At 39.2% G+C, this 27,249-nt stretch overlaps 1 protein-coding gene and 1 pseudogene across 3 annotated transcripts in view; both read right to left on the bottom strand.

Annotated features, from left to right (window-relative positions):
• Positions 1 to 1,249: 1,249 nt before the first annotated feature.
• Positions 1,250 to 3,138, bottom strand: LOC132499962 (small ribosomal subunit protein eS6-like; annotated as a pseudogene).
• Positions 3,139 to 7,009: 3,871 nt separating this feature from the next.
• SERAC1 (serine active site containing 1) overlaps positions 7,010 to 27,249 on the bottom strand; it is a 78,052-nt gene continuing 57,812 nt past the window's right edge. For all 3 annotated transcript variants that reach the window (XM_060114678.1, XM_060114679.1, XM_060114680.1), the window contains 7 exons: positions 18,145 to 18,295; positions 16,702 to 16,843; positions 15,558 to 15,652; positions 14,230 to 14,327; positions 12,858 to 13,040; positions 11,548 to 11,691; positions 7,010 to 9,843 (listed from right to left, as the gene is read on the bottom strand). In XM_060114678.1, coding sequence (XP_059970661.1) covers positions 9,707 to 9,843; positions 11,548 to 11,691; positions 12,858 to 13,040; positions 14,230 to 14,327; positions 15,558 to 15,652; positions 16,702 to 16,843; positions 18,145 to 18,295 — 950 coding nt within the window. In that variant the 3' untranslated portion in view covers positions 7,010 to 9,706. The remainder of the gene's footprint in view (positions 9,844 to 11,547; positions 11,692 to 12,857; positions 13,041 to 14,229; positions 14,328 to 15,557; positions 15,653 to 16,701; positions 16,844 to 18,144; positions 18,296 to 27,249) is intronic.

The following is a 27,249-nucleotide window of genomic DNA, read 5'->3' as shown; positions in this document are numbered from 1 at the left end:
TTTTTCTTTTTATAAATTTATTTATTTATTTATTTTTGGCTGTGTTGGGTCTTCATTGCTCTGTGCAGGCTTTCTCTAGTTGCAGCGAGCGGGGGCTATTCTTCGTTGTGGTGCACAGCCTTCTCATTGCGGTGGCTTCTCTTATTGCAGAGCACAGGCTCTAGGCACACAGGCTTCAGTATCTGTGGCTCGCAGACTCTAGAGCACAGGCTCAGTAGTTGTGGCACATGGGCTTAATTGCTCCGCAGCATGTGGGATCTTCCCAGACCAGGGCTCGAACCCGTGTCCCGTGCATTGGAAGGTGGATTCTTAACCACTGTGCCACCAGGGAAGTCCCTTTTTGTCAGTTTTTAAAGTTAATGTTTGAAACTTTCTGTGACTATATTGCAATGCATATGCATAGATTTTAAAATAAAACCTGGGTTTAACCTTAACTCTCACTAGCTTTGAGACTTTGGGCCAGTTTTATGAATTTTTTTTTTTAATGCTTGGTTTTCCTATCTCTGAAATATGGCTAATAAAGCTACCTTGTATTCTTATATAAAGCAACACTTGGTGCGTAAGTACTCAAAATGTGTTCACTGAATTACAGTTCTGTTTTATCATTAGGATGAGGAACCAATTAGGAGGGTATTATAGTCCAGGCCAAATGTGAACATCTGAACTGGAGTCTGGGCAGTAGAAATGGAAAAGGATTCTGGGACCTTTGGAGCAGAGTGGACAGCATTTGGTAATTAATCATATGTGGGGAGGAGAAGTCAAAACTACTGAAAAAGGTCCTGCTTGAATGAAATGTAATGAATTACCTGAAACAGAAACAGGAGAAATGGACTTGAGGGAGAATAAACAGAATAAAATTCTTAGAAGCTTTCAATATGTTAAATTTTTTTAATTAAAATTTAAAAAATTTAGCTTCATTGAGGTATATAAAACTAAGATATTTAAAGTGTACATTGCGATGATTTGATATATGTATATATTGTGGAAGAATACTTCCCATCTAGTTAACTAACACATCAATCACCTCACACATTTTTTCTTTTTCTTTTCTTTTTTTGATAAGAATATTTAAGTTTTATACTCTGCTAATTTCAATTATACAATAGAATATAGTGTTATCAACAATAGCCACCATTTCACCATGTTTTACATTAGATCCTCAGACCTTATTCAACTTAAAACTTAAAGTTTTTGTACCCTTTTATGAACCTCTCCCCACTTCCCATCCCGCCCCTCACCCAGGCCCTGGTAACCACTCTTTCTGATTCTATGTGTTTGACTTTTTTTTTTTTTTTTCCAGATTCCACATATAAGTGATACTATGCAGTATTTGTCTTTCTCTGTCTGGCTTATTTCACTTAGCACAATGCTCTCAAGGTCCAACCATGTTGCAAATGGCAGGGTTTCCTTCTTTCTCATGGCTGAAAAATATTCCACTGTATGTATATACTACACCTTCTTTATCCCTTCATCCATTGATGGACACTTAGGTTCCATACCTTGGCTATTGTGAATAATGTAGCAATGAACATGGGAGTGCAGATATCTGTTCAATATCCTGTTTGCCTTTCCTTTGGATATATACCTAGAAGTGGGATTGCTGAATCATATGGTAGTTCTTTTTATAATTTTTTGAGGAACCTCCATACTGGTTTCCATAGTGGCTGCAACAATTTACATTCCCACCAACAGTGTGCAGCAGTCCCTTTTCTCTACATCCTTACCAACACTTGATATCCTTTGTCTTTTTGATGATTACCATTCTAACAGTATTGGGGTATCTCATTGTGGTTTTGATTTGTATTTCCCTGATGATTAGTGATGTTAAGCACTTTTTCATGTACCTGTTGGCCATTGTATATCTTGTTTGGAAAAATATTCAGTTCCTCTGCCCATTTTTAAATCATATTGTTTGATTTTTGCTATTGAGTTGAATTCTTTATAGTTTTAAAATATTAACCCCTTATCAAATATAAGATTCGCAAATATTTTCTCCCTTTCTGTAGGTTGCCTTTTCATTTTGTTGATGGTTTCTTTTGCTGTGCAGAAGCTTTTTAGTTTGATGTAGTCCTACTTGCTTATTTTTGTTTTTGTTGCCTTTGTTTTTACAGTCAAATCTAAAAAATCATTGCCAAGACTGGTGTCAAGGGGCTTACCTTTGTTCCCTTCTAGGAGGTTTATGGTTTCAGGTCTTAAGTTCAAGTCTTTAATCAATTTTTAGTTGATTTTTATGTGTGGTGTAAGACAGTGGTCCAGTTTTATTCTTTTGCATGTGGCTGTCCAGTTTTCCCAACCATCCTTTTCCCACTGTGTATTCTTGGCTCCTTTGTCATAAATTAATTGACCATATGTGCATGAGTTTGTTTCTGTGCTCTATATTCTGTTCCATTGATCTATTGTCTGTTTTTATGCCAAACCACAGTGTTTTGATTACTATAGCTTTGAAATGTAGTTTGAAGTCAGGAAGAGTGATGCCTACAGCTTTTTTTTTTCCAAAATTGCTATGGCTATTCAGGGTCTTTTGTGGTTCCATACAATTTTCTTCTGATGTCTGATCTTATTTATTAATTACTCTTACAACACTGCATTTTTGACTGGACTCAAGACTTAGAGGTCAAAACTCTCAGAGACATCAGCCTCCATCTCTTGGCAATCTGTTCCTGGCGTTTTGCTTTGGCTTCCTTCATTCTCTTGGCCAAAGGCATAGCATATTCTGCAGCCTCTTCCTTATTTTCCTTAGTACACTGTTTCTTCAGAGCAGTACACCAGTGTGTGTGTTGCACAACATGTGGAGTAACAAGACACTGAATCTTGGGTGCTTTGGTCCCAGGTTTCTCACCTTCTTTGTTTAAGGGCTTTCTCTCAACATATGGGCAAACGCTATCCTCTTCAGAGAGACTGAAAAGTTTCTGGATTCCACCAACTCTTTTGGGCCCCAGGTGACAAGATACAGTAGTATTAATGAGTCCAGGAATATCTTTCTCCCCATTTTTTTATGATGACCAAATTGAGAACACTCAGATTGACAACTGCAGTGCAACCCTGTACAGATCTGTGCTTTCTTTCTCCAGTCCTCCTTGATCTGTAATAGGAATGCCTCTTACTTAGTAGCAGGCCGACATGGCCATGGGTCAATGTATGATGGGGTTACATCCTGATAAATCCATCGTAAATTGAAAATATTGTAATTTGAAAACGCATTTAAAACACCTAACCTGCTAAAAATCATACCTTAGCCTAGCCTACCTTAAATGTAGGCTCACAACACTTACATTAGCCTACAGTTGGGCAAAATCATCTAACACAAAGCCTATGTTATAATAAAGTGTTGAATATCTCATGTAATTTATGGAATACTGAAAGTAAAAAACAGAATGATTGTATGGGTACAGAACGGTTTTAAGTGTATCAGTTGTTTACCCTTGTGATCATGTGGCTGATAAGAGAGTATCGTACCATATATTGGTAGCCCAGGAAAAGATCAAAATTTGAAGTACGGTTTCTACTGAATGCACACCACTTTTGCACCATCATAAAATCGAAAAATCATCAGGTTGAACCATTGTGAGTCAGGGACCATCTGTATTTACATTTACTAGTGAGATTTATGCTTTCATATGTTTTCCTGTTACTAAATAGTGTCCTTTCATTTCAGCATAAAGAAGTCCCTTTAACATTCCTCGTAAGTCTGGTCTGGTAGTGATGAACTCCTTCAGCTTTTGCTTGTCTGAAAAACTCCAACCTTCTTCCACTCTGAAGAACAACTTTGCCAGGTAGAGTATTCTTGGTTTCTTTCAGCACTTGTAATATATTGTGTCACTCCTCTCTGGCCTGCAGAAGTCCTGCAGAATATCTGCTGGTAGTCTTATGGGGTTCTCTTGTACTTAACAAGTTGTTTTTCTCTTGCTGCTTTTAAGATTCTCTCCTTGTTTTGACAGTTTAATTATAATGTGTCTCAGCGTGGGGCTCTTTTTTTTTTTGGCCCTGCCGTGCGTCTTGTGGGTTCTTAGTTCCCTGACCAGGGATTGAACCTATGCCCCATGCAGTGGAAGCACAGAATCTTAACCACTGGACTGCCAGGGAATTCCCTGGGGCTTTGTTTTTTTGTTTTTCTAAAAATTTTTATTGGAGTATAGTTGATTTACAATGTTGTGTTAGTTTCCAGTGTACAGCAAAGTTTGTGGGTCTCTTTGAATTCATTTTATTTGGAACCCTTTGGGATTCCTGCTTAGGAAAGATTTTACCCTTTATTTCTTTGAATAAGCTTTCTGACCCTTTTTTCTCTCTTCTCCTTCTGGAACCTCTATAATGCAAGTATCAAGTCTGCTTGATGATATCCCATAGGTCCCTTAAGCTGTCTTCATTCTTTTTCATTCCTTTTTTTTTTTTTTTTTGTCCTCTGGATGCATTCCACTGCTGTCTTTTTGAGTTTGCTGATCCTTTCTTCCGCATGATCTGGTCTGCCATTGAACCCCTCTATTACATTTTTCAGTTCAGTATTCTTCAGCTCTGTGATTTCTGATTGATTCTTTCTTATATTTTCTATGTTTTGGCTGAAATTCTCAGGTTATTCATGCATTACTCTCCTGACCATCATGAGCATCTTTATGACCATTATTTGGAACTTATTTATCTCCATTTCATTAAGGTCTGTTTTTGGAGTTTCATCTTATTCTTTTGTTTGCAACATATTCCTCTGTTTCTTCATTTTCCTTGACTCTCTGTGTTGGCTTCTGTGCATTAGATAAAATAGCCACCTCTCCCAGTCTTTTTTTTTGGGGGGGGGTCTTCATTACATGCAGGCTTTCTCTAGTTGTGGTGAGCAGGGGCTACTCTTCATTGCAGTGCACGGGCTTCTCACTGCAGTGGCTTCTCTTGTTGTGGAGCATGGGCTCTAGGTGCACAGGCTTCAGTAGTTGCAGCATGTGGGCTTCAGTAGTTGTGGCGTGTGGGCTCTAGGGCACATGGGCTTGCTTCAGTAGCTGTGGCACACGGGCCCTAGAGCGTGTGGGCTTCAGTAGTTGCAGCGCATGGGCTCAGTAGTTGTGGCACGCAGGCTCTAGGGCATGGGCTCAGTAGTTGCGACACACAGGCTCAGTAGTTGTGGCACGTGGGCCCTAGAGCACATGGGCTCTAGGGTGCGCAGGCTCAGTAGTTGCAGCACACGGGCTCAGTAGTTGTGGCTCGCAGGCTCTAGAGCGCAGGCTCAGTAGTTGTGGCGCACGGGCTTACTTGCTCTGCAGCATGTGGGATCTTCCCAGACCAGGGATTGAACCCGTGTCCCCTGCACTGGCAGGCGGATTCTTAACCACTGTGCCACCAGGGAAGTCCCCAGTCTTGACAGAGTGGTCTCGTGTAGGAGATGAACCTAGGATTCAGCCCATCAAGCTCTTGGTTATCTCTCAAACTCTGTGACTGTCTGAACTGCCTTCTTTGTTCTTAGTGGCTCCCGGGAGTTGAGGTTCTGCTAAGACCTCTCAGTGTTCCAAAGGGAACATTCTCAGTCAGTACCTAGATGCAGGCTGATTGGAAACTGGACCCTCAGGCAGCAGCTTTTCAAGTATACAAATAGACCCTTCCAGGGAAAGACTAGAAGATGGGTGTTTCTGTCTGCTCCCTCTGTGCTGAGCAATAGGGGGATGGAACTGTTCCTTTGTACAGTCCTGTGGGATCCACAAACACAAGGCTTGCTGGCCATCAGAGGCAAGTAATCAAGAGGTGCACAACCTGGGTAACAGCCACAAAAGTCAGGGCACCAGGGATGTGTTGAAGCTCCTTCCAGGAAGACACCAACAACTTCGAGTGGGCAAGAGGGAGAACGCAGAGACAGAACCATCAGCCTCCCTGGTCCCCAGGGAAGATCACAGTCATCCTCTAGATGTGTGCTAAATTAGAAGCCTGACTCTCAGGCCGCAGCTTTTAAGATAAGCAAATGGGCATCTTTCAGGAAAAGGCTGGGAGATGGGCATTTCTGTTTGCTGCCCTTGTGCTGAGCCCTGCGGGGAGAGCCACTGTGAGTCCTTGCAAGCCCATTTAGAACTGTTTCTTTCTTTGCTATAGTCTTGTGGGTCTTGTGGACGCAAGCCCTGTTGGCTTTCAAAGCTAGGTGTTTTTTGGGGGGCGGTCCATCCTTCAGGTGGAAGACTTGAAAGTTGGGGCACTGGACGTTGGGCCCAAACCCTTCACTCAGGCAGAAGCTGGGGGTTGTGTGTTCCCTCCTGATTGTGTCTCACTGTGCCAAGGGTGAGATTTATGGTGACAGTATGTCTCAGTCTTTCTTATCCATTTCAACATGGGCATTTTCTCGTTCACCCAACGCGTAAGAGTTGCTCAGCTAGTTTCTGAACTTCTCTCTGAGGGAACTGTTCCGTGTGTAGCTGTAAATTTGGTGTCTGTGGAGTTCAGGAGCCTCCTATGTCACCGTCCTGGTCCAGAACTCTCAAAAATGTTTTAATCTGGTAATCCCAGATGTCAAAATATTCTAAAACCTATCTAGATGTATACATACCCAAAGCTTTTTATGCTCAGAGATTACAGTCATATCCAGCACTCTCTAATGATCCTAGGAATCAGTGCGTATCCAGCTTTCATTATAAATTAGCTTTAACAATCCTGAAATGGTTTGGATTAAATTAAAAATCAAAGGTTCTAGTAAGCTTAGTATTTCCAAACTTTGGAACCAGGTATTGAATTCCATGACACTGTTTCTAAACTCCAAGGCCAAGCTAAAAGCGGATTAAGAACTAGAATTTTTACAAGAATGGCTTTTTCTAAATTTGGAAACTTCCTGGTTATTAAACTGCCTTTTTATGTCTTCTGCTTTATTAAGGCAATTTATAATTATACAATAAATTTCTAATAGATTTTAAGTGATTAGCTTTGGGGAGTGTTCAACATCTAATATAAGGGCACAATCAGTTTTACTGAGTACATTAAAATTGCATTTATTGAACATGTTTAAATTTTTTTCATGGACATAATTTTTATACCAAATGTCAATAAAAGCCAAACCATACATTAACATATTTAATATTACAAAGAGATGAAAATTCAGGAGGGTATGCCTAAAAGTCAAATTTTAGGAATTAGAAATACTTTGAGGGGCACTGTAAATTATGAGCCAAGCTCAAAAGAGATATGCACGTCTCTCTGTGACTGTGCTGTCTTTCTCAACAACAGGAAACCAGTGCTGGCATCCACTACCATGGGCGCCCCGACCTGAGCAGAGGGCCACGTCCTCCACCATATTATGCCTGTTGCTGTGACCTTGGGTGAATGGTTGAGATGGAGTCAAGAAAGGCATCATGATCCTCCGTTTGTAGTCTGACTCTCTCTCTATGGTGACATTTTAACACTGGAGTAAAGGGGGGACTTGGTGTCCTTAACTTTTAGGATTGACAACGTAATCAGAAAGAAGTAAGGGGCTTATAGATAAGGATAATTCATTTTTCATCTGAATTTTATTTACAGCTTGCTTTCAGTAGTCTGCTAACACCTGTATTCTGTTTGTTTCCTTCCTGGATAGATCATTTAAAGAGACTTTTCCCAGGAGGGGAAAGGTAATAGGAAGCTTCATTTGAAATTTTTTCCGGAAAGGATATTTAAACAAGGCTGATTGAACTAGGAGAACCATTTTACTGATGGTCTAAGTTTAAAATTATTTCAAATGTATATGTTTTCATACTTTGTGTTCTTAGAGTTTTTCAGGTGATGATGATTTTAAAAACATTATTGACTTAAATCTTACAGGACTGATGAAGTGAATCTGTATACATCATATCCATTTCATAAACAGAAGGAACATAAATGGTAAGTGACTTTCCTGAAAAGCTATAGTCATTCAGAAGTACACTGGATCTCTCTCCCAGACCTTATTTTTAAAGCACAGCTATAATGGCTATATTGAGATTTTACGAAGTGGGGTTTCATCTCATTACTCTAAGTTAATGAACAGATATTCCAGCCATGGTACATCTGCCATAGTTCATGGAAAACAGAAAAAGAAAACGAACCAAGCCTATCTACACCCCTTTCCCCACGTGATCCCATTAGCTAGAGTTTATTGTTGATAGCTAACTAGCACACTCTATAGCTACATAACAAAACAAGTAGTTAAGTCACTTGTTAGGTTTTTGCATAATTAAACAATTAGATGTTGTTAAGGTTCACTGATGCCCCCAGTTTACCCTTCAGATGCTGTACTCCTTTTAGCTTTGACTACCCCATTTACAAATGTCCATCATTTTCAAAATGGTAGACATAAGCTTAACATGACCCAGCAGTTCCACTCCTAGTATATACCCAAGAGAATGGAAAACATGTCCACACAAAAATTTGTACATGAATGTTAACAGCAGCATTATTCATAACAGCCCCAACACTGAAGGAACTTAAATGTCCCTCAACTGATGAATGGGTAAACAAATGTGGTACATCCATACAATGGAATATTATTTGGCCATAAAAAGGAACGAAGTCCTACTACATGTATACATGCTACACCATGGATGAACCTTCAAAACATTATGCTAAGAGAAAGAAGCCAGACACAGAAGGCCACGTATTGTAAATTTTTAAAAACTTGTCATTTATATGAAATGTCCATAATAGGCAAATCCATAGAGACAGAAAGATGATTAGCGTTTACCAGGGGCTGGGGGAGAGAAGAGGAGGAGTGACTGCTAATGGGTGTGGGGTTATCTGGAGGGATGATGAAATGTTCTGAAATCAGATAGTGGTGATGGTTGCACAGCTCTGTAAACACACTAAAAATCAATGAGCTGTGCATTTAAAAGGGTGAATTTTATGGTATGTGAATTATATCTCAATAATGCTGTTATTTTTTTAAAAAGTCATCAGTATGATTTCCTGTTTCTCACATGCTGGAGACCAATTAATACCATTTCCTAATGAGCAAGAAATAATGGTATACTTTATTTAGCTAAAAAGAATCTGAGAATCTTGATATTAAATATTGCTTATATATATAATAGCTTAGAATAGTTTTATTTCACACTCTGATCAATAATGGATTTACTATTATCTGGGAAAAATTAAAAGTATAGGTAGCTACAGTCTGGAAAGAATTATAGGCTAGAAATTTTTTAAAAAGAGAAATATTTGTTCTCAGCAATATGAAAATAAAAACTTACAAGGAAATGACCCATGGATGACAAGGCGTGTAACAAGCTAACATGTTACACAAAAGTTTACACTGACAAGTTTTAAAAACTTACAGCACATGGAAACCCTGACCCAAAACAGAGTCTTTATGTTCTAGTTCATTCTCTCTCCATTTTAGGCACCCTCCAGCAGGCATTTCTGTGGTAAACTGGTGACGGCTCTCCCTTCAGAAGCCATCAGTGCTGCTCCCAGCATGAGCCAGGGACAGTCACAGATGACAAGAGTCACAGATCACATCCTTTAGCCATAGCAGCTTGCTCCCTCTCACCAGGGGCAACATTGCAAAACATAAACTGGCACATATGGAAGTGTTTTAAATCAGAAGAATCCAGTCTAGCCCTTCTTTCTTTGATTGCCACTTCTGGGTTTGTGTTTTACAGAACAATATTCTGTTGCCTGCAACATACTCCAGGCCACATTAATGCCATAATGACTACATTTGCATGATTGCGTAGAGCTTAAAAAGAGAGAACACCACGTTTCTTGCACTGTGTTCATGTGTGAAAACAGAAGAAGACAATTGTCAGTTTCCCAGGTCTTTGGCTAAAGTGTCACGGATGAATTGTAAGGTACGTTGGTACAAAAAAGCATCCTTTTTCTTTGGCTTACAAATGTTCAAATGGTTAACATCCACAGGAATTAGATCTCCAATGCCTAGATCTGAAGAAAACAAAAATGTCAATAAAATTTAAGTAAAAATATAAGCTGCCCCCTGTCAACAGTGAAAGAGGCCAAATGGGTAGTTGTAAATGTTGATTTGGATGTGATAGAGAACCTCTTTTTAAGAGATAAAGGAACTTAGTTTGACTGTAACTAAACTGCATTTGACTAATCACGTGAGAATGGAGTCTCAGTAGGTGTAATTATAATTTTATGCTTTTCTCATAAATTCTGTGTGTGTGCTGCCTATTTCCTGATTCAATAGTGAACAGAGCCTGAGCACTGTCACCTTCAAAACGTTTACACACTGCAGGTTATTACTAAGTTATTCCACACTTCTCTGAACCATTTCTATTTCTAGAGCTAATATTAGAAACTTGATAATGAGCTCCCTTGCCCTGATGAAACGAATGGGAACGTCTCACATGAATCCCTTCTATACCCGACCCTCCATGCTCACTCTCCTAGGGAAGGAGATGATGTGGTGCTTGAGAGATCTGGTTGAGTTTTTGATGTTTCAGCCTAACCAAGTCCACCTAGATGGAAGTGACAGGAGGTACTAGTGAGGCCAGCCAGGTGAGGAAGTGCAGCTGGTGGTTATGAAGGAAGACAGGCCACCTGGTGACACAGAAGAAAGGGTGGACAGAATTATGAAAAGGCTATGTCACTACCAGCAGCTGGTCCACAATATTAATTTTGCTTTAAGCTCCCAAAGGCATCTTAAAAAAAAAAAAAAAAAACTGGCCAATGTTCTTTCAACTCTTCAGGTTCTTTGAACTCTTCAACTGCCAAACAGCAGTTCCTCACCCTATGGCATATTGCTTTAAGGTAAAGTCTCTTCAGATTCCACTATAGGATATCAAGCCTTTTTCATTTTATATAGATAATAATGAAGTAGGACAAAACTTGTTATGCAGACAGAAGAACCATCTGGCAGGTGTTCCAGACACGCACCATGCCTGGCTGCCAGGAGCTCTCAGTAATGGCGGAGTGCTACCAGGACAGCACGTGACCCAGCCCCTGAAGTGATCAGAAAAGGGTCTGACAAGCAAACTAAAGAGTTCGCCAGGTTGAGGGGAAAGCATTTCAGGGGGTGAAATGAATGGGCTATTTACTATGCTCAGAGTAACACGGGAGGCTATAAGGAGAACTGAGATTCGGGCTCTGCCCTCACACAGCCTGCAGTAGACTACAGCGCTCTGCAGTAGCAGGTACTGGTCATTTCCCTCAGTCCCAGGAAGAGGAAGACACTGAACTTTAACACTAGTTTTTTCCTTCAAAATCTCTGTTGCTTGAATATTCCCCATGTATCTTCCAGTTATTTACTAAGCTTCCACACCTTTAGCTGATTTCTTTAAGGTTCCTGCAGGCGGCTATCAATCTGTTAAATGAAATGCTCCTTTTAATCTAGCTGATAGAAAAGCTCTGTATTCTTACTTTAATGCAGCAGATTTCACTGTTGAGAGCTAACGCAGAGTTAGCCAATTAACCTTTGCTGTCTATTCAGATAAATAAAAGGAGAGAAGGGGAATGCCAAGGTTAAATGTTTGCAGAGAAGTTTTAATCTGTGGCTTAAAAGAATAACAGAATCTAAATCTTCCTAAAACTGTCTCCTAAAACTGAGAAACTGGATATAGAAGTTGACGTTTATGATTACCACCAACCAGGAAACTAAGGACAAACAAGTTTTAAAAGAGTGAATACCTGCTGATTCCAGGGGCACCACGTGGAGTTTAATCATGCTACCAATGTAGGTTGGTAGTGTTTCTACAAAACTCAGCACCTGGAAGTTTTTATCTTTTGCAAACTCCAGAAAGTCATCCTGTAGTGTTTTAAGTGCAGGAGAATCTGTAAAATTATAGAGAGCGAGATTGTAACAAGATCTATTTATCTAGTTCATAATAAAATGCATCAACCTTCCAAATTTAGAGAGGAAATTAGGGTTCTGATTCAAGACAGTGGCTTATTTTCTCTTCTTCCTAAGAAGCCATTAAGATGAGGGAAAAGGGCTAAAACCAATCTAGAACTTAGAGGCCAGTGTCAGCGGGAGAGTTTTCTCACATTGCTGGCTGACCAGAAGCAGTACCCAGGGCAGTTTGGTGTGTGGGACTGAGGGATTCCCCCGGTGTGCTGGCTGGCACTTCCACATCCACTCTGAAGCACAGCCTCCCATCAACAGAGCCTGTCTATAATCACAGAGCACCCATCCCCTTCCTGTCCCCCATCCTCAAGTATCAAAGGGCGACCACGAAGCACCAGGTCTTAGAGGAAAGCCTACCACCTAAGAGAGACAGACCAGGTGAGCAAACAGAAAACCTGGGCACAGAAGACACTTTTTTAAAAAAAAACACCTCTAATTAGTATCTTTAGAATGATTTCAAAAGAAAATGGATCACAGAACAAGAAAGAACTTGTGGAAGATAAAATCTGACTGCAAAAAAATCAAATTCAACAAAAGGTTTGAAGATAAAGTCCAATTACTCTCCATAAAGCAGAACAAAGAACATATGAGCAAAAAGACAATGGTATACTAAAGCTCAAGCCAGGGGTCCCAAAATGCTGATTAACAGGTGTTCCAGAGAAAGAGAAGATGCTTATTAACCCCAAACAAATATAGTGCCTTATAATTAATATGAGTATCTGTAAAGCTCGTGTATATTTTAACAGTTGATGATTTTCCAAACTTGTGGAAAAGAGCAGTTCTTTGGTTATTTGGAATAATACTTAATGCAAAACATTATGTAACTTTAAAAATTTTAACTATTTAAGATAGTGTTAAAATTATTGTTATATTTCTTAAGCAGATAATGGCTTAAGAACAAAAAGGGAACGTATCAAAGAAAAATTAACCCCAAACTAAAAAGTTTCCATGATAGTCTAAACACAATTGATGTACAAATAGTGAAATGAGGTAATACAGCCAAGTTAAAACTGTTAGTCAAAACTGTTTTCCTCCTTCTCCTGTATAACTGGTGTTAGTACAATGCCAATTCCCTTTAGAAAAAAAGTATTACCCTTGCTGAGTTCTTTGACTTCCAAAGAGGGAAAGAGAAGATAGCGAATATTAACAGAGTATTCAGCCAGGTGGGATCCATGATGAGGGACGCTATAAAAAATTATTCCTCTGGTATTGTTTATAATAGTACTCATTTCTGGCTTCTTAGAGGCTTCCAACAGCATCTTTTTGACGAGAAGACCTAGCCATAGAGAAGAAAAACAATGCGTAAGCTATTTCCCTTTCCTTATTAAAAAAAAAAAGGCAAACAAGAAATACAGAAAAAGAGATGCTTTCTTTAAAAAAGTTTAAACAATAATTCTCTGTAGCCCAACAAACAGGGCCTTAAAATATTAACACTTAGTAATGCTCCCAATCCTCTAAAATATATAGCACAAGACTACGAACAGGTAAGATTCTAGAAACTCATTTGTAAAGCGAATGTTACATCACAGGATGCGCTCGCCCAGAGAAGAGAGGCACTGCATGTTGGGTGTCCATCAATGAAGTGCATATGCAGCAGCCAGCCTCCCCACCGACCCACAGCAGCCCACTAACGACCACTCCGTTAGGACAGCACTAATATTTAAAAAACACATAGTCTTCACATATCCACTGGGGAGAAAACAAAGCTGCTGTGGGAAAATGCACCTAGGAAGGCACCTTCTTTTCTGTCCCCCAACCTGGGCTTGGAGCTGATAGGGAAACACAAAGGTAACATGGATGGTAACAGTCGGTCTCTGAGGATACAAAGAGCTACATCCACCTTTCTCTCAGCAAAAAGCCCAGACTCAAGAGTCAGCAGTCCTGGGCATTTCATCAGATAAACTAGGCCAAGGGCTGCTGAAAGGCCCTCTGCAAGGTGGATGGTGAACATTTAGCACTGGACTGGGGGTGGGTTGGGAGAAGCAGGGGATGTGGCTTAGGAAGCAAGCACTGGGACCAAAGAGGGGACGCCTGTGATCACACCACCACTTCTGCAGGCTTGGGCGAGGGGTAAGCAGGCATGCGGGGGGCTGGGGCTGTGGGCACAGGGGCAGTGATGGACTCTGCAGTGGCTGGAGAAACAGGGAAGAAGGGGGGCGGGCCCTGGGACCAGCCAGGAACGCTGAGAGATATTTACAAGTTGGGCTTACGTACGCCATGGACAGCTTCTGATATTTACTCATTATCAAGCTTAGTGCTTAATGAAAGCATTAAGTTGTCAAACTCATTTTCTTTTCGTATGGGTTTTTACTAGCTGTCCCCTGTTAGAAAAACAAATAGCATGGATGGAGCCATAGCCAAAAACATTAATTTAGGGGGGAAAAGGGCTACCGATAAACAAAACAGAGAGCTCGCATGGCTGACAACCTCACAATGCTCACTTGGCAACAATGAAACATACTTACCTCCCATGCTGTGTGATACCCAAATCATTGGCCGATCCCCCACACCAGCAGCTCTGAGCTTCCTCAGAAGTTCGTTGCTCCTGAACGCAATGGACTTTCTGAACAAAATGAAAACAGCGGGTATGACAGGAGGCTATTGATTCCCCCTGCCCCAATTTTGCTATCCACTTTCTAAGGCAAGATCTTTTGTTTATTGGACCAATTCTACATGCTACAATTTGGAGTCAGGAATACCTCTATTCTCTCCAGTTGATTCCTGCAATTGCTCATTCCCCATTTCTAACTTAGTCACACTGGCATAGGTGGGAATATTTATGAAACAAGCATTGTTTAGGCATCTAAAACGTACCGGGCAATTTTCACGGGTCAAACTTGGGTCTCACCCCATTGCCCCCACCACTTAGGGTGTGCGTCCCTCCTCATTAGGTGGCCTGACAAGACAAGGATCAGCGGAGACCATGCTGTCCTTTGTGAGTTCACCTGTGGAGTCAGCTGTCATTGCTGTTTAGTTCTACTTGTATTTATGTTACAAACACTAAGCTTTCATCATTTTGGTTTGTTACTTAGAAACAGCACAAAGCTATTAGAATCAGACTTCAAATAAGTAATTTTCAAACTAAAAGGGAACTCTAAAGCTGTCTGGTCTGGTAGTTTTACTGTGTATGTGGAGAATCCCTTCTTCGAAATAAAGGTTTATGCAAGCTCCTCTGGGTGACCTGGGGAAGGAGCCCTGGGGTCTTGCCTGCTGACCCTCAGCACCATTCCTCTGGCACCTAGGTGGGGGTCATTCATATATAACAGTTTGATGACACAGATCAGACCAACTCCCTCCATTTGTAGTCCAGACCTCCCAGACCAGTTTAATGACCTAAGATGGTTAGTGAGTCAAAGGCAGAACTGGCTATAGTCTAGGCCCTGAAGCCCAGAAATTGAGTGCTCTCTCCTGTACATACAATTGGCACATACGACGTACAAGTGACATGAGGAGCCTACATTGCTCAGCATCGCTCTTGGCTTCCTTTAGGTGGTATGCTTGTGAACACAAAAGCCAAAAGCCCCATGTTTACTTCCAGGAATTAAGGAAACTTTGCTCTCGAATCCATGGTCCTTACTATGAGAATAGTTTTAAGTGAACCATGTTAGGAGCCCAACATTGACACTATATCTAAGCCTTATACAGTTTCATTATTTATAGCTAACTTCCTCTATAAGGAAGAGAAGAAAGGTTAGGTTAGTTTTCCATAAGAAACTCCTGTCTGTGGCCTCAAAGATAAAACCCCCCTCCTTCCCAGAGGGCCCACTTGTGGCCTGGACCCTTCCCGCATTACCTTTCCATAGGGCACCTTGCTCTCCAGTCGCTAAGGCTGGTGTCATACTCCACAGATATAATTCGGAGAGCGGGACAGTCTCTTGCTAACCACGACTACGTAAAATAAAAGGTACAAAAGGGAAGATATGAATTTCCACTGTTCCACTTATTTCCTAGCAATTGAAATTCGTAACTAAAGGACCCTGGTAATACTGACAACTAGTAAAAGACTGCATTGGAGTAAAGTGTAAAGGTGACTAGAAAAATAACTCCAGCATTTTATCTTTTTGTATCTCTGCTCATAAGGTGATATTGCATAAGGTCTATGCAGGTTTGAAGAGAATATTCTCAATTTTAATCTGCTATAGCCAAAAGCAGGGCCTGTTGTTGGAGTCTAGATCAAATTGGCTTTTTGAAAGCATTTAATAGAAAGCTATGATCTCAGGACAGACAGAAGAGTGTGACGGAGGTTAGAGATTTGACCTGAGAACTCAGATACTAATTACAGTTACAGTTCTGTCTCTGTGGATCCGAGGTTTATCATCATCTCCATATTTCAGTGTCACCAGAGAAAGAGTGCCAACCACTCTTTCTGCTGGTAAGCCCTTGTGAAGGTGGATAAGGAGCAGTGGGACAAAGCCCCAGGAACTATTTACACATATTTACAGCATCAGTTTTCACTGAGCTTTAGATAAATTTCATTCAGTAAATTAATGCCAACGTTTAGGCTCTTTAGAAGAAATAATGTCAGAGAAATCCAAAGCAGAATGACTTCTTCAAAGTCTTTCTATTTTTATAATTATTAAAATCACAGAACTAGCCAGCTGTTATTAATATATTATTGATTGAATTATATATCTATATATATTTTGAATTATATTTTTATCGGAAGTGAACTATTACTGGCCCTTGCCCTTTGCCCGTTTTTTACTTAACAGAATACTCTTTTAGAGTCATAGAATGTACCCTAAATTATACAACACAGAGTGATAAGCCCAGTTGTTCATGTAACATATTCTAAGTGTCCCTAAGGAAAAGAAAACTGCATGGAAAAAAAATCCCAGTAAACAGAGAAAAGCACGTCACAATGAGGACTCTAAAGGCCGGTGACACAGCAGTGTGTCAGGATAAGGGTGGCCTACCAGAGGTAGTTGCTTCCTTACCTTGGGCCAACATGTTGTATACTTGGTTTCATCCTCTGAAACCTTTTCAGTTAAATCCCGATCATTGTCCTGCTGGCGCCACGTTTTGAATGCTGCTCCCATAAGGCCATGAATAAACAGGACATCTGCTTTAATGGGCTGACTAACAGGGGAGAGAATTTTTAAAAGAAGCAGAAAGAATGCGTTATTACTTGGAGAAGAATCTAGACAGCACTCTCTTTGGATGGTGCTTATTTTAGCAGGTTTATATGACATAAAATAAACTTAATTAAGGCAAAGCTTTATAAGCACAGGTTCGCTGAGGAGCCTTAGAGGAGTTCTGGCACAGACACATGCAGTGTGCTCACTGCTGTTTCTGTAAGGATGGAAACACAGCTAGGCAGGCCGACCAACCAAAATCAACTGTAATGCGCTTAGCGGTCAATGAAGTGACATGTCATAGATTACCCTCCAAAGAGTTCCATGAGAATGTTACACAAATCAATAAAAGTATTTAAGAAATTAAATCATATGCTAGTGTAGTTTCGAACTCAGTATGCATGAAAGAGGTGGTTTTTATCAAGGAAAATGATGTTTATCAGAAACAGAGCAAATGAGATTTTAAAGTAACATAGTCTTTCTTTGTATATGACATTGAAAAAAATTGCAATAGTATATTACTTGCAAGCTATTTATAATACACACCCAATTATGTCACACATATAAAATACATTACCATATTATTTTATTTACAAATTAGAATTAACCAGGAAATCTATTTTTCAAGTTAAAAAAAAGTTCTTGCTATTTTCTGAGGTATTAAAGTACCTGACAAAAATCTAAGAAATGTGTCATTTTTTCATTGTGGTCCTTTCTATATTTATTGTCTTAGCAATGATACAACTGGAAATAGTAACCAGAAATAACCTTAAGAAAACAAACAAAAGAAATAACCTTAAGAAGGAGTATGAGTCCAATTTATGACAACTTATTCCTTCCAATACATGCTTTTAAAACGTCGCCTAAGCTTTCTCTAGTCCCTTGAGTTCTAGGCCCAGGCTGATTTGGTTGCCTGCATATAATAAGGTCCTAGCTCCTTCTCATCCAGATCAACCTCTACAACCCTAATCAGTTAATAACTTAGATTTACATGAAAAATGTAATGAAACAAAGAAGAAATAGGCATTACAGAGTTTACGTGAGACACATTATAAAAGGTGAATGCAGCCTTCCTGAAGGTAAGCCGCTGGTATAAAATAACCCTGGTAATTTAGCTAGTTCCATACTTTCACGACAGCTTGCAATTCTTCTGAGGTTATTAGGGGCAAACTGTTTCAGTAAATAAGGTATTTGACTTATTTGTAAGGTATTTCACTTATCTAAATTATGCAGAAAGAAGTTAGAATATTAAGCCCTTGAAGCATTACGTCCCCACAGGGACAAAGCGGCTCTACCCGGCCTTACCTTGTGCGGTACTGGGGGTGCAGCACGTACACACCATCCTGGTACTTATCTTGCACAGTCTCTCGGTCTAGATTAGCCAGGGTTCTGGCGGCGTGTGAGGCCTCCATAATGTGGTGGGACTTTATTGCTTCTACCAGTATGGAAACCCAGCCTGGTGAAAAGAACATATTCCCTAAACACCAGCACTAATCCGTCCCAGACTGTTGAGAGGTTTCAGGCTGAAAATGATGGGAGGAAGGCAAATCTCAGCATCTGTCTCCGAGAAAAAGCCCTACTACCCAATTACATTCTTCCCTAAGGCCCCCTGGGTCCCACAACACAATGCCATGATGTCCCCAGCCAGGTACTCCTTAGGGATCTCAACGAAGGTTAAGAGCCATTTTCTTTATTTAGAAAATCTAACAGAAGTTGTCGTTACTAGAGATGAGGCCATAAATGGTAAGAAAATGTCATATTTTGCTTTAGCAAACATTATTAAACTCAGTGAGTTAACCCTAGTTAGTTCATTCTGATTGGCAGTCATATTAGCAGTCCTTAATACTACACATGAGTGAGTAGTTTCTTCATAATGAACTTGTTTGACAGACAAAAATCTTATAAAACCTGAGGTTCAGGGCCTCCCTGGTGGCGCAGTGGTTGAGAGTCCGCCTGCCGATGCAGGGGACGCGGGTTCGTGCCCCGGTCCGGGAAGATCCCACGTGCCGTGGAGCGGCTGGGCCCGTGAGCCATGGCCGCTGAGCCTGCGCGTCCGGAGGCTGTGCTCCGCAACGGGAGAGGCCACAACAGTGAGAGGCCCACGTACCGCAAAAACAAACAAACAAACAAAAAACCTGAGGTTCAGGAAGGAAAAACTCATTTTTTTAATTAAAGTATAGTTGATTTACAATGTTGTGTTAATTTCTGCAGTGCAGCAAAGTGACTCAGTTACACCTACATATACATTCTTTTTCATATTCTTTTCCATTATGGTTTATCTCAGGATATTGGGTATAATTCCCTGTGCTATACAGTAGGGCCTTGTTGTTTATCCATTCTATATGTAACAGTCTGGAAAAACTATTTCTTAAACGGAGACAAAGAAATACTTTGTGCGGTACAATTTCATTTATTTTTTATGTTTTTGTTGTTTAAAACAGTGTATTGCTTTATGAACATAAACATGAGGGCAAAGTTTATGCTTGCGCATGCATACACACACACACAAACACACAAAGATCTAGAAAGAGGCACCAAACTATTAAAGTCACTGCCTCTTAGGAGGGAGTTGGGGTTGTGGAGGGCTCTGTATAAAGCTGGGTCTAATTTTTTGCTGTATCTGTGTTCTCCGAAGTATTTACAATGAGAGTCTATTCATGTATTATTTAATTTAAAATAAAACAAAATATGGGCTTTGAGGTCAGAGAGACTTGAGCTCAAATTTCTGTCCCGGGCTTCCCTGGTGGCGCAGTGGTTGAGAGTCCGCCTGCCGATGCAGGGGACACGGGTTCGTGCCCCGGTTTGGGAGGATCCCACATGCCGCGGAGCGGCTGGGTCCGTGCGCCATGGCCGCTGAGCCTGCGCATCCGGAGCCTGTGCTCCGCAACGGGAGAGGCCACAGCAGTGAGAAGCCCGCGTACCACAAAAAAAAAAAAAAAAAAAAAAAATTCTGTCCCTTGCTTACTTGCTATGGAAACTCAGTCAAGTTGTGTGGCTCATTTGACCTGAAGGAAGGTTCTAATAAATTAATCTATATAAAAACTGCCATTTCCAAGCGCAGCAGGTGCCCGATAGAGAGCAGCTTGTCCTCATGTCATCCTCCCACTTTCTGTGGCAAAAGTGTTGAGAATCACTGTGATGATAGGAGGCCATTATTTAATAATCCAAAAGAAATTTCAGACCCAATAATTCTTTAACAATACTCTAATTTGTAATATTAGAAAATCTCTCTTCAAAATCTGTTATAGAATGCTTTATAATAATTGTTTTAAAATTCTACCTATAGAGATATACAAGTATGTTATTGGTATGTACAAAAATATGGCTTTATTTATTTATTATTTTTTTTTGCAGTACGCGGGCCTGTCACCGCTGTGGGCTCTCCCACTGCCGAGCACAGGCTCTGGACACACAGGCCCAGCGGCCATGGCTCACGGGACCAGCCGCTCCGCAGCATGTGGGATCCTCCCGGACCGGGGCACGAACCCGTGTCCCCCGCATGGGCAGGCGGACTCTCAACCACTGCGCCACCAGGGAAGCCCAAAAATATGGCTTTATTTTTAATGGAGTCACAAGAAAGGAGACACAAGAGAAAGCATGGCACAAGCCATTTCTACAGCATTTTTTAGTTGCCAAAGTATTTTTACAATGCCTGAGATGCTTCACCTAATGCTCCTTGGAAAACTTGTGTCTTTCTTAAATATTTACTGTTTTTTAATTACATAACTTCTGAATACATTTTAATTGTAAAAATAAACAAAAATAGCACCTAATAATGAACATCCCACTTTAGCACTCCCATCATTTCCCAATTCCCACTTATATCCTCAGAAGTAATCAAAGTTAAAAGTCTGGTGGACACCCTTCCAAACTTTTTTAAAAATTCAGTTACATACCTATAATTTATACATATACACTATACCTCCATATGCTTTTTTATCTTTTTTTGCCTAAATGGAATTATACTATTCCTACTGGCCTGTGACTTGATTTTATACTTCAGCCATGTACACAGACCAGTTACCAATAATGAAATTGAATCAGTAATAAAAAAAAAAACTTCCAACAAACAAAAGTCCGGGACCAGATGGCTTCACAAGTGAATTCTACCAAACATTTAAAGAAGCATTAACACCTATCCTGCTCATTCTGTTCCAAAAAATTGCAGAGGAAGGAACGCTTCTGAACTCATGCAAAAAGGCTAGCATCACCCCGATACCAAAACCAGACAAAGATATCACAAAAAAATAAAATTACAGACCAATATCACTGATGAACATAGAAGCAAAAATTCTCAACAAAATATTAGTAAGCTGAATTTGATGACACATTAAAAGGATCATACACCATGTATCAAATGTAATTTATCCCAGAGATGCAAAGATGGTTCAGTATCTTCAAATCTATCAGTGTGATACACCACATTAACAAACTAAAGAATAAAAACCATATGATCATCTCAAAAGATGAAGAAAAAGCTACTGACAGAATTCAACAGCCAGGGGACTTCCCTGGTGGTGCAGTGGTTAAGTATCCACCTGCCAATGCAGGGGACATGGGTTCAATCCCTGGTCCAGGAAGATCCCACATGCCACAGAGCAACTAAGCCCATGTGCCACAACTACTGAGCCTGTGCTCTAGAGCCCACAAGCCACAACTACTGAAGCCCACATGCCTAGAGCCCATGCTCTGCAACAAGAGAAGCACCGCAATGAGAAGCCCACATGCAACAAGACCCAACGCAGCCAAAAATAAATAAATAAATTTATTTTAAAAAATAAAATAATAAAAATAATTCAACATCCATTTATGATAAAAACTCCAAAAAATGGGTATAGAGGGAACATACCTCAACATAATAAAGGCCATATATGACAAGTCCACATCTAACATCATACTCAATGGTGAAAAGCTGAAAGCATTTCCTCTAAGATTAGGAACAAGACAAGGATTCCCACTCTCTCCACTTTTATTCAACATAGTTTTGGAAGTCCTAGTCACACCAATCAGATAAGAAAAAGAAGTAAAAGGAATTCATATTGGAAAGGAAGAAGTAAAACTGTCATTGTTTGCAGATGACTTGATACTTTATACACAAAAAAATCCTAAGGTGCCACCAAAAAAACTACTAGAGTTCAACAATGAATTCAATAAAGCTGCAGGATACAAAATTAATATACAAAAATCTGTTGCATTCTATACACTAACAATGAACTGTCAGAGAAATTAAGGATTTACCACTTACCACTTACCATTTACCACTGCATCAAAAAGTATAAAATACCTAGAAATAAACCTACCTAAGGAGGTAAAATACATGTACTCGGAAAACTATATATAAGACACTGATGAAAGAAACTGAAGATGACACATACAGACGGAAAGATATACTGTGTTCATGGATTGGAAGAATTCATATTGTTTAAATGACCATACTGCCCAAGGCAATCTACACATTCAATCCAATCCCTATCAAAATACCAATGGCATTTTTCACAGAACTAGATCAAATAATTTAAAAATTTGTATTGAAACACAAAAGACCCTGAATAGCCAAAACAATCTTGAGAAAAATAAACAGAGCTGGAGGAGCCATTCTCCCTGACTTCAGACTCTACTACAAAGCTACATTAATCAAAACAGTATGGTACTGGCACAAAAAGAGACATACAGATCAATGGAACAGAATAGAGAGCCCAGAAATAAACCCACACACTTACGGTCAATTAATCTACAACAGAGGGGGCAAGAATACTCAATGGAGAAAAGACAGTCTCTTCAATAAGTGGTGCTGGGAAACTGGACAGCTACATGCAAAAGGATGAAATTAGAACATTTTCTTACACCATATACAAAAATAAACTCAAAATGGATTAGACCTAAATGTAAGACTTGAAACAATAAAATCCCTAGAAGAAAACATAGGTGGAATACTCTTTGACATAAATCATAGCAATATTTTTTTGGACCTGTCCCCTAAGGCAAAGGAAACAAAAGCAAAAATAAACAAATAGGACCTAATTAAACTTAAAAGCTTTTGCACAGCAAAGGAAACCATCAACAAAATGAAAAGACAGCCTACTGAATGGAAGAAAATATTTGAAAATGATATGACCCATAAGGGGTTAATATCCAAAATATATAAACAGCTCATAAAACTCAACATCAAAAAAACCCAAAATAACCTGATTTAAAAATGGGCAGAAGACATGAATAGACATTTTTCCAAAGAAGACGTACAGATGGCCAACAGGTACATGAAACAATGCTCAACATTGGGAAATGCAAATCAAAACCACAATGAGATTATCACTTCACACCTGTCAGAATGGCTACCATCAAAAAGAACACGGCTAACAAATACTGGCAGGGATGTGGAGAAAAGGGAACACTTCTAAATTGTTGGTGGGGATGTAAATTGGTGCAGCCACTGTGAAAAACAGTATGGAGGTTCCTCAGAAACTATAAACAGAATTAGATTATGACCCCACAATTCCATTCCTGGGTATATATCCAAATAAAACTAAAACACTAATTTGAAAAGATACATGCACCCCAATGTTCATAGAAGCACTGTTTACAATAGCCAAGATATGGAAGCAACCTAAATGTCCAGCAGTAGATGACTGGGTAAAGAAGATATAGTGTGTGTGTGTGTGTGTGTGTGTGTGTGTGTGTGTGTATTGTACACACACACACACACACACAATGGAGTACTACTCAGCCATAAAAAGAACGAAATTTTGCCATTTGCAACAACATGGATGGACTTGGAGGGTATTATGCTTAGTGAAATTAGTCAGACAACAGACAAACACTGTATGATACAACAGAAAGACAAACACTGTATGATAACACTTATATGTGGCATCTAAAAAATAAACTAGCGAACGTAACAAAAAAGAGACTTATGGATACAGAGAACAAATTAGCAGTTACCAGTGGAGAGAGGGAAGGGGGGAGGGACAAGATAGGGGTATGAAATTAAGAGGTACAAATTACTATGTATAAGATAAATAAGCTACAAGGATATATTGTACAGCACAGGGAATATAGCTGATATTTTACAATAACTATAAATGAAGTATTATCCTTAAAAATTGTGAATTAGTATGTTGTATATCTGAAACTTCAGCTATACCTCAATTAAAAAATACATTAAAAAAAGAAAGGTAAAGCACAGAGAAAAAAACTTTTTGGAAAGACATGGACAGAGTCTCAATGACCTGTGGAACAGAATCAAGAGATTTAATATACATAATTGAAGTCCCAAGAGGAAAGAAGAGAGAAAAAGGGACAAAAAAAGAATAGCTAAAGATAGACAAGCTGGAAAGTTTGCAAATTTGATGAAAAACATCAACTCACAGATTCAGTCAGCTCAGTAGACCCCAAGCAAGATAAATATAAAAATAGACTAGGCACTTCATAGTCAAACTGCTGACAATCTAAAAAGAAGACAGGAAAAAAGACACAATCTAAAAAGAAGACAGGAAAAAAGACACATTTCATATAAAAGAAAAGCGGGTATAAGAAGAGACTTCTCATCAGACAACACACACACACACACAGAACATGGGGACAGAAGCCTGCTCTTGGTGTCTTGGAAACATGCCCCCAAATTGCTGCTTTGTTATCAATAAAAGGTTGATGTTTGGCTTGGGTCAAAAAAAATAAAGAGAGAGAGAATGGAATGATATTTTTAAAGTGCTGACAGAAAAAAATAACACACTGTCAAGAAAGTACTCTTTATCCATGGAAAATACCCTTTCCCTGGATAATAAAATAAAGGCAAAGTCAAGACATTTTCAGAAAATGAAAGGCGACAGAATTTGTTGCCAGCAGATCCAGGTCTTTAGGTTGAAGTGAAATAATATCAGACACAAATTTAGATAGAAAAGAAGGAAGATGAGAGGAAAACATAGGCAGAACACTTTATGACATAAATCACAGCAAGACCCTTTTTGACCCACCTCCTAGAGAAATGGAAATAAAAACAAAAATAAACAAATGGGACCTAATGAAACTTCCAAGCTTTTGCACAGCAAAGGAAACCATAAACAAGACCAAAAGACAACCCTCAGAATGGGAGAAAATATTTGCAAATGAAGCAACTGACAAAGGATTAATCTCCAAAATTTACAAGCAGCTCATGCAGCTCAATAACAAAAAAACAAACAACCCAATCCAAAAATGGGCAGAAGACCTAAATAGACATTTCTCCAAAGAAGATATACAGACTGCCAACAAACACATGAAAGAATGCTCAACATCATTAATCATTAGAGAACTGCAAATCAAAACTACAATGAGATATCATCTCACACCAGTCAGAATGGCCATCATCAAAAAATCTAGAAACAGTAAATGCTGGAGAGGGTGTGGAGAAAAGGGAACACTCTTGCACTGCTGGTGGGAATGTGAATTGGTACAGCCACTATGGAGAACAGTATGGAGGTTCATTAAAAAACTACAAATAGAACTACCATATGACCCAGCAATCCCACTACTGGGCATATACCCAGAGAAAACCATAATTCAAAAAGAGTCATGTACCAAAATGTTTATTGCAGCTCTATTTACAATAGCCCGGAGATGGAAACAACCTAAGTGTCCATCATTGGATGAATGGATAAAGAAGATGTGGCACATATATACAATGGAATATTATTCAGACATAAAAAGAAACGAAATTGAGCTATTTGTAATGAGGTGGATGGACCTAGAGTCTGTAATACAGAGTGAAGTAAGTCAGAAAGAGAAAGACAAATACCATATGCTAACACATATATATGGAATTTAAGAAAAAAAATGTCATGAAGAACCTAGGGGTAAGACAGGAATAAAGACACAGACCTACTAGAGAATGGACTTGAGGATATGGGGAGGGGGAAGGGTAAGCTGTGACAAAGTGAGAGTGGCATGGACATATATATACTACCAAACGTAAAATAGCTAGCTAGTGGGAAGCAGCCACATAGCACAGGGAGATCAGCTCGGTGCTTTGTGACCACCTAGAGGTGTGGGATAGGGAGGGTGGGAGGGAGGGAGTCGCAAGAGGGAAGAGATATGGGAACATATATATATGTATAACTGATTCACTTTGTTATAAAGCAGAAAGTAACACACCAAAAAAAAACAGCGCTGTATATTATAAACATGTAAATAAAAAGTTTTCTTATGTTCTTTAAATATCACTTGACTGTTAAATCAAAAATAACAACAATATATTGTGAGGTCTATAACATATGTGGTCTATAACATATTATGGTCTATAATTATGACAATACCACAAAGGATGGCAGAGGGTATAAACTGAATTATACTGTGGTGAGACTCTCACGTTATATACAAAATGGTATAATACGAATTTAAGATAGATTGTACAGGAGAAAAAAAGAAACAAAAACCAGAGAGGGGACAAATTGCAAGAGCAAGACAACAGACACAACCAAACAATATGAATAATTACATTAGAGCTAAAGAGACAAAACACTTCAATTAAAAGGGATTATCAAGCTGATCTTTTTAAAAAAGATGCAAGTATGTGCTGTCTTAGAGATGTACTTATTTTTAGTCACAGAAAAATGAAAGCAAAAGAAGGGAAAAAGACAAAAGATATGCAATGCAAACAGCAAGCATAAAAAAAAAATAGCCAGTATGGCTATTTTAATACCTGACAAAGCAGACTTGAAGAAAAGGAGTATTACCAGTGACAGAGACAATACTTAATAATAAAAAAATGAACATTTCACCAGGAAGAAAAATCTGATAGAATTAAAGGAGAAACAAATTCACAATCACAGTTGAAGAATTTAACACATCTCAGTAATTCATTAAACTAGACAAAACTCGGTAAAGATCTGGAGAAGATTTGAATAATATGATCAACCAACTTGGTTGAACTGTTATGTATAAAACACATCATCCAACAACTACAGAATATTCCTTCGTTTCAAGTACACACAGAACATTCACCAAGATAGACCATAAAATGGGCCATCAAGTAAGTGTCACATTTCCAAAAACTAAAATCTTACAGGGTGTGTTCTTTGAATGCATGGAATATTAAACTAGAAATCAAAGACATACGATATCTAGAAAGCCATTAATATTTGTAAGTTATGCAGCACACTTTTAAGTAACCCATGAGCCAAAGAAGAAACCATAAGGGAAATTAGAAAATATTTCAAACTGAATAATGATGAAAATACAATATATCCAAAATTTGAGGGATGCATCTAAAGCAGGTTAGAGGAAATTTACAGCTCTAAATACCTATATTAGAAAATAACTGTAATGACTTTAAAACATGTCTTCAAATCCTTTTGACACCATTCATTCTCATCAAGAGGTGATGGGTCTAAACCCCTTCTAAATCCCTTCACCTCAAATATGAGCTAGCCTTAGTGA

The sequence above is a fragment of the Mesoplodon densirostris genome, chromosome 12 (genome assembly GCF_025265405.1).
Source record: "Mesoplodon densirostris isolate mMesDen1 chromosome 12, mMesDen1 primary haplotype, whole genome shotgun sequence".
NCBI classification, from domain to species: domain Eukaryota; kingdom Metazoa; phylum Chordata; class Mammalia; order Artiodactyla; family Ziphiidae; genus Mesoplodon; species Mesoplodon densirostris.
Note: the sequence above shows the minus strand (reverse complement) of the source record. Positions and strands in the feature narration are given on the sequence as shown.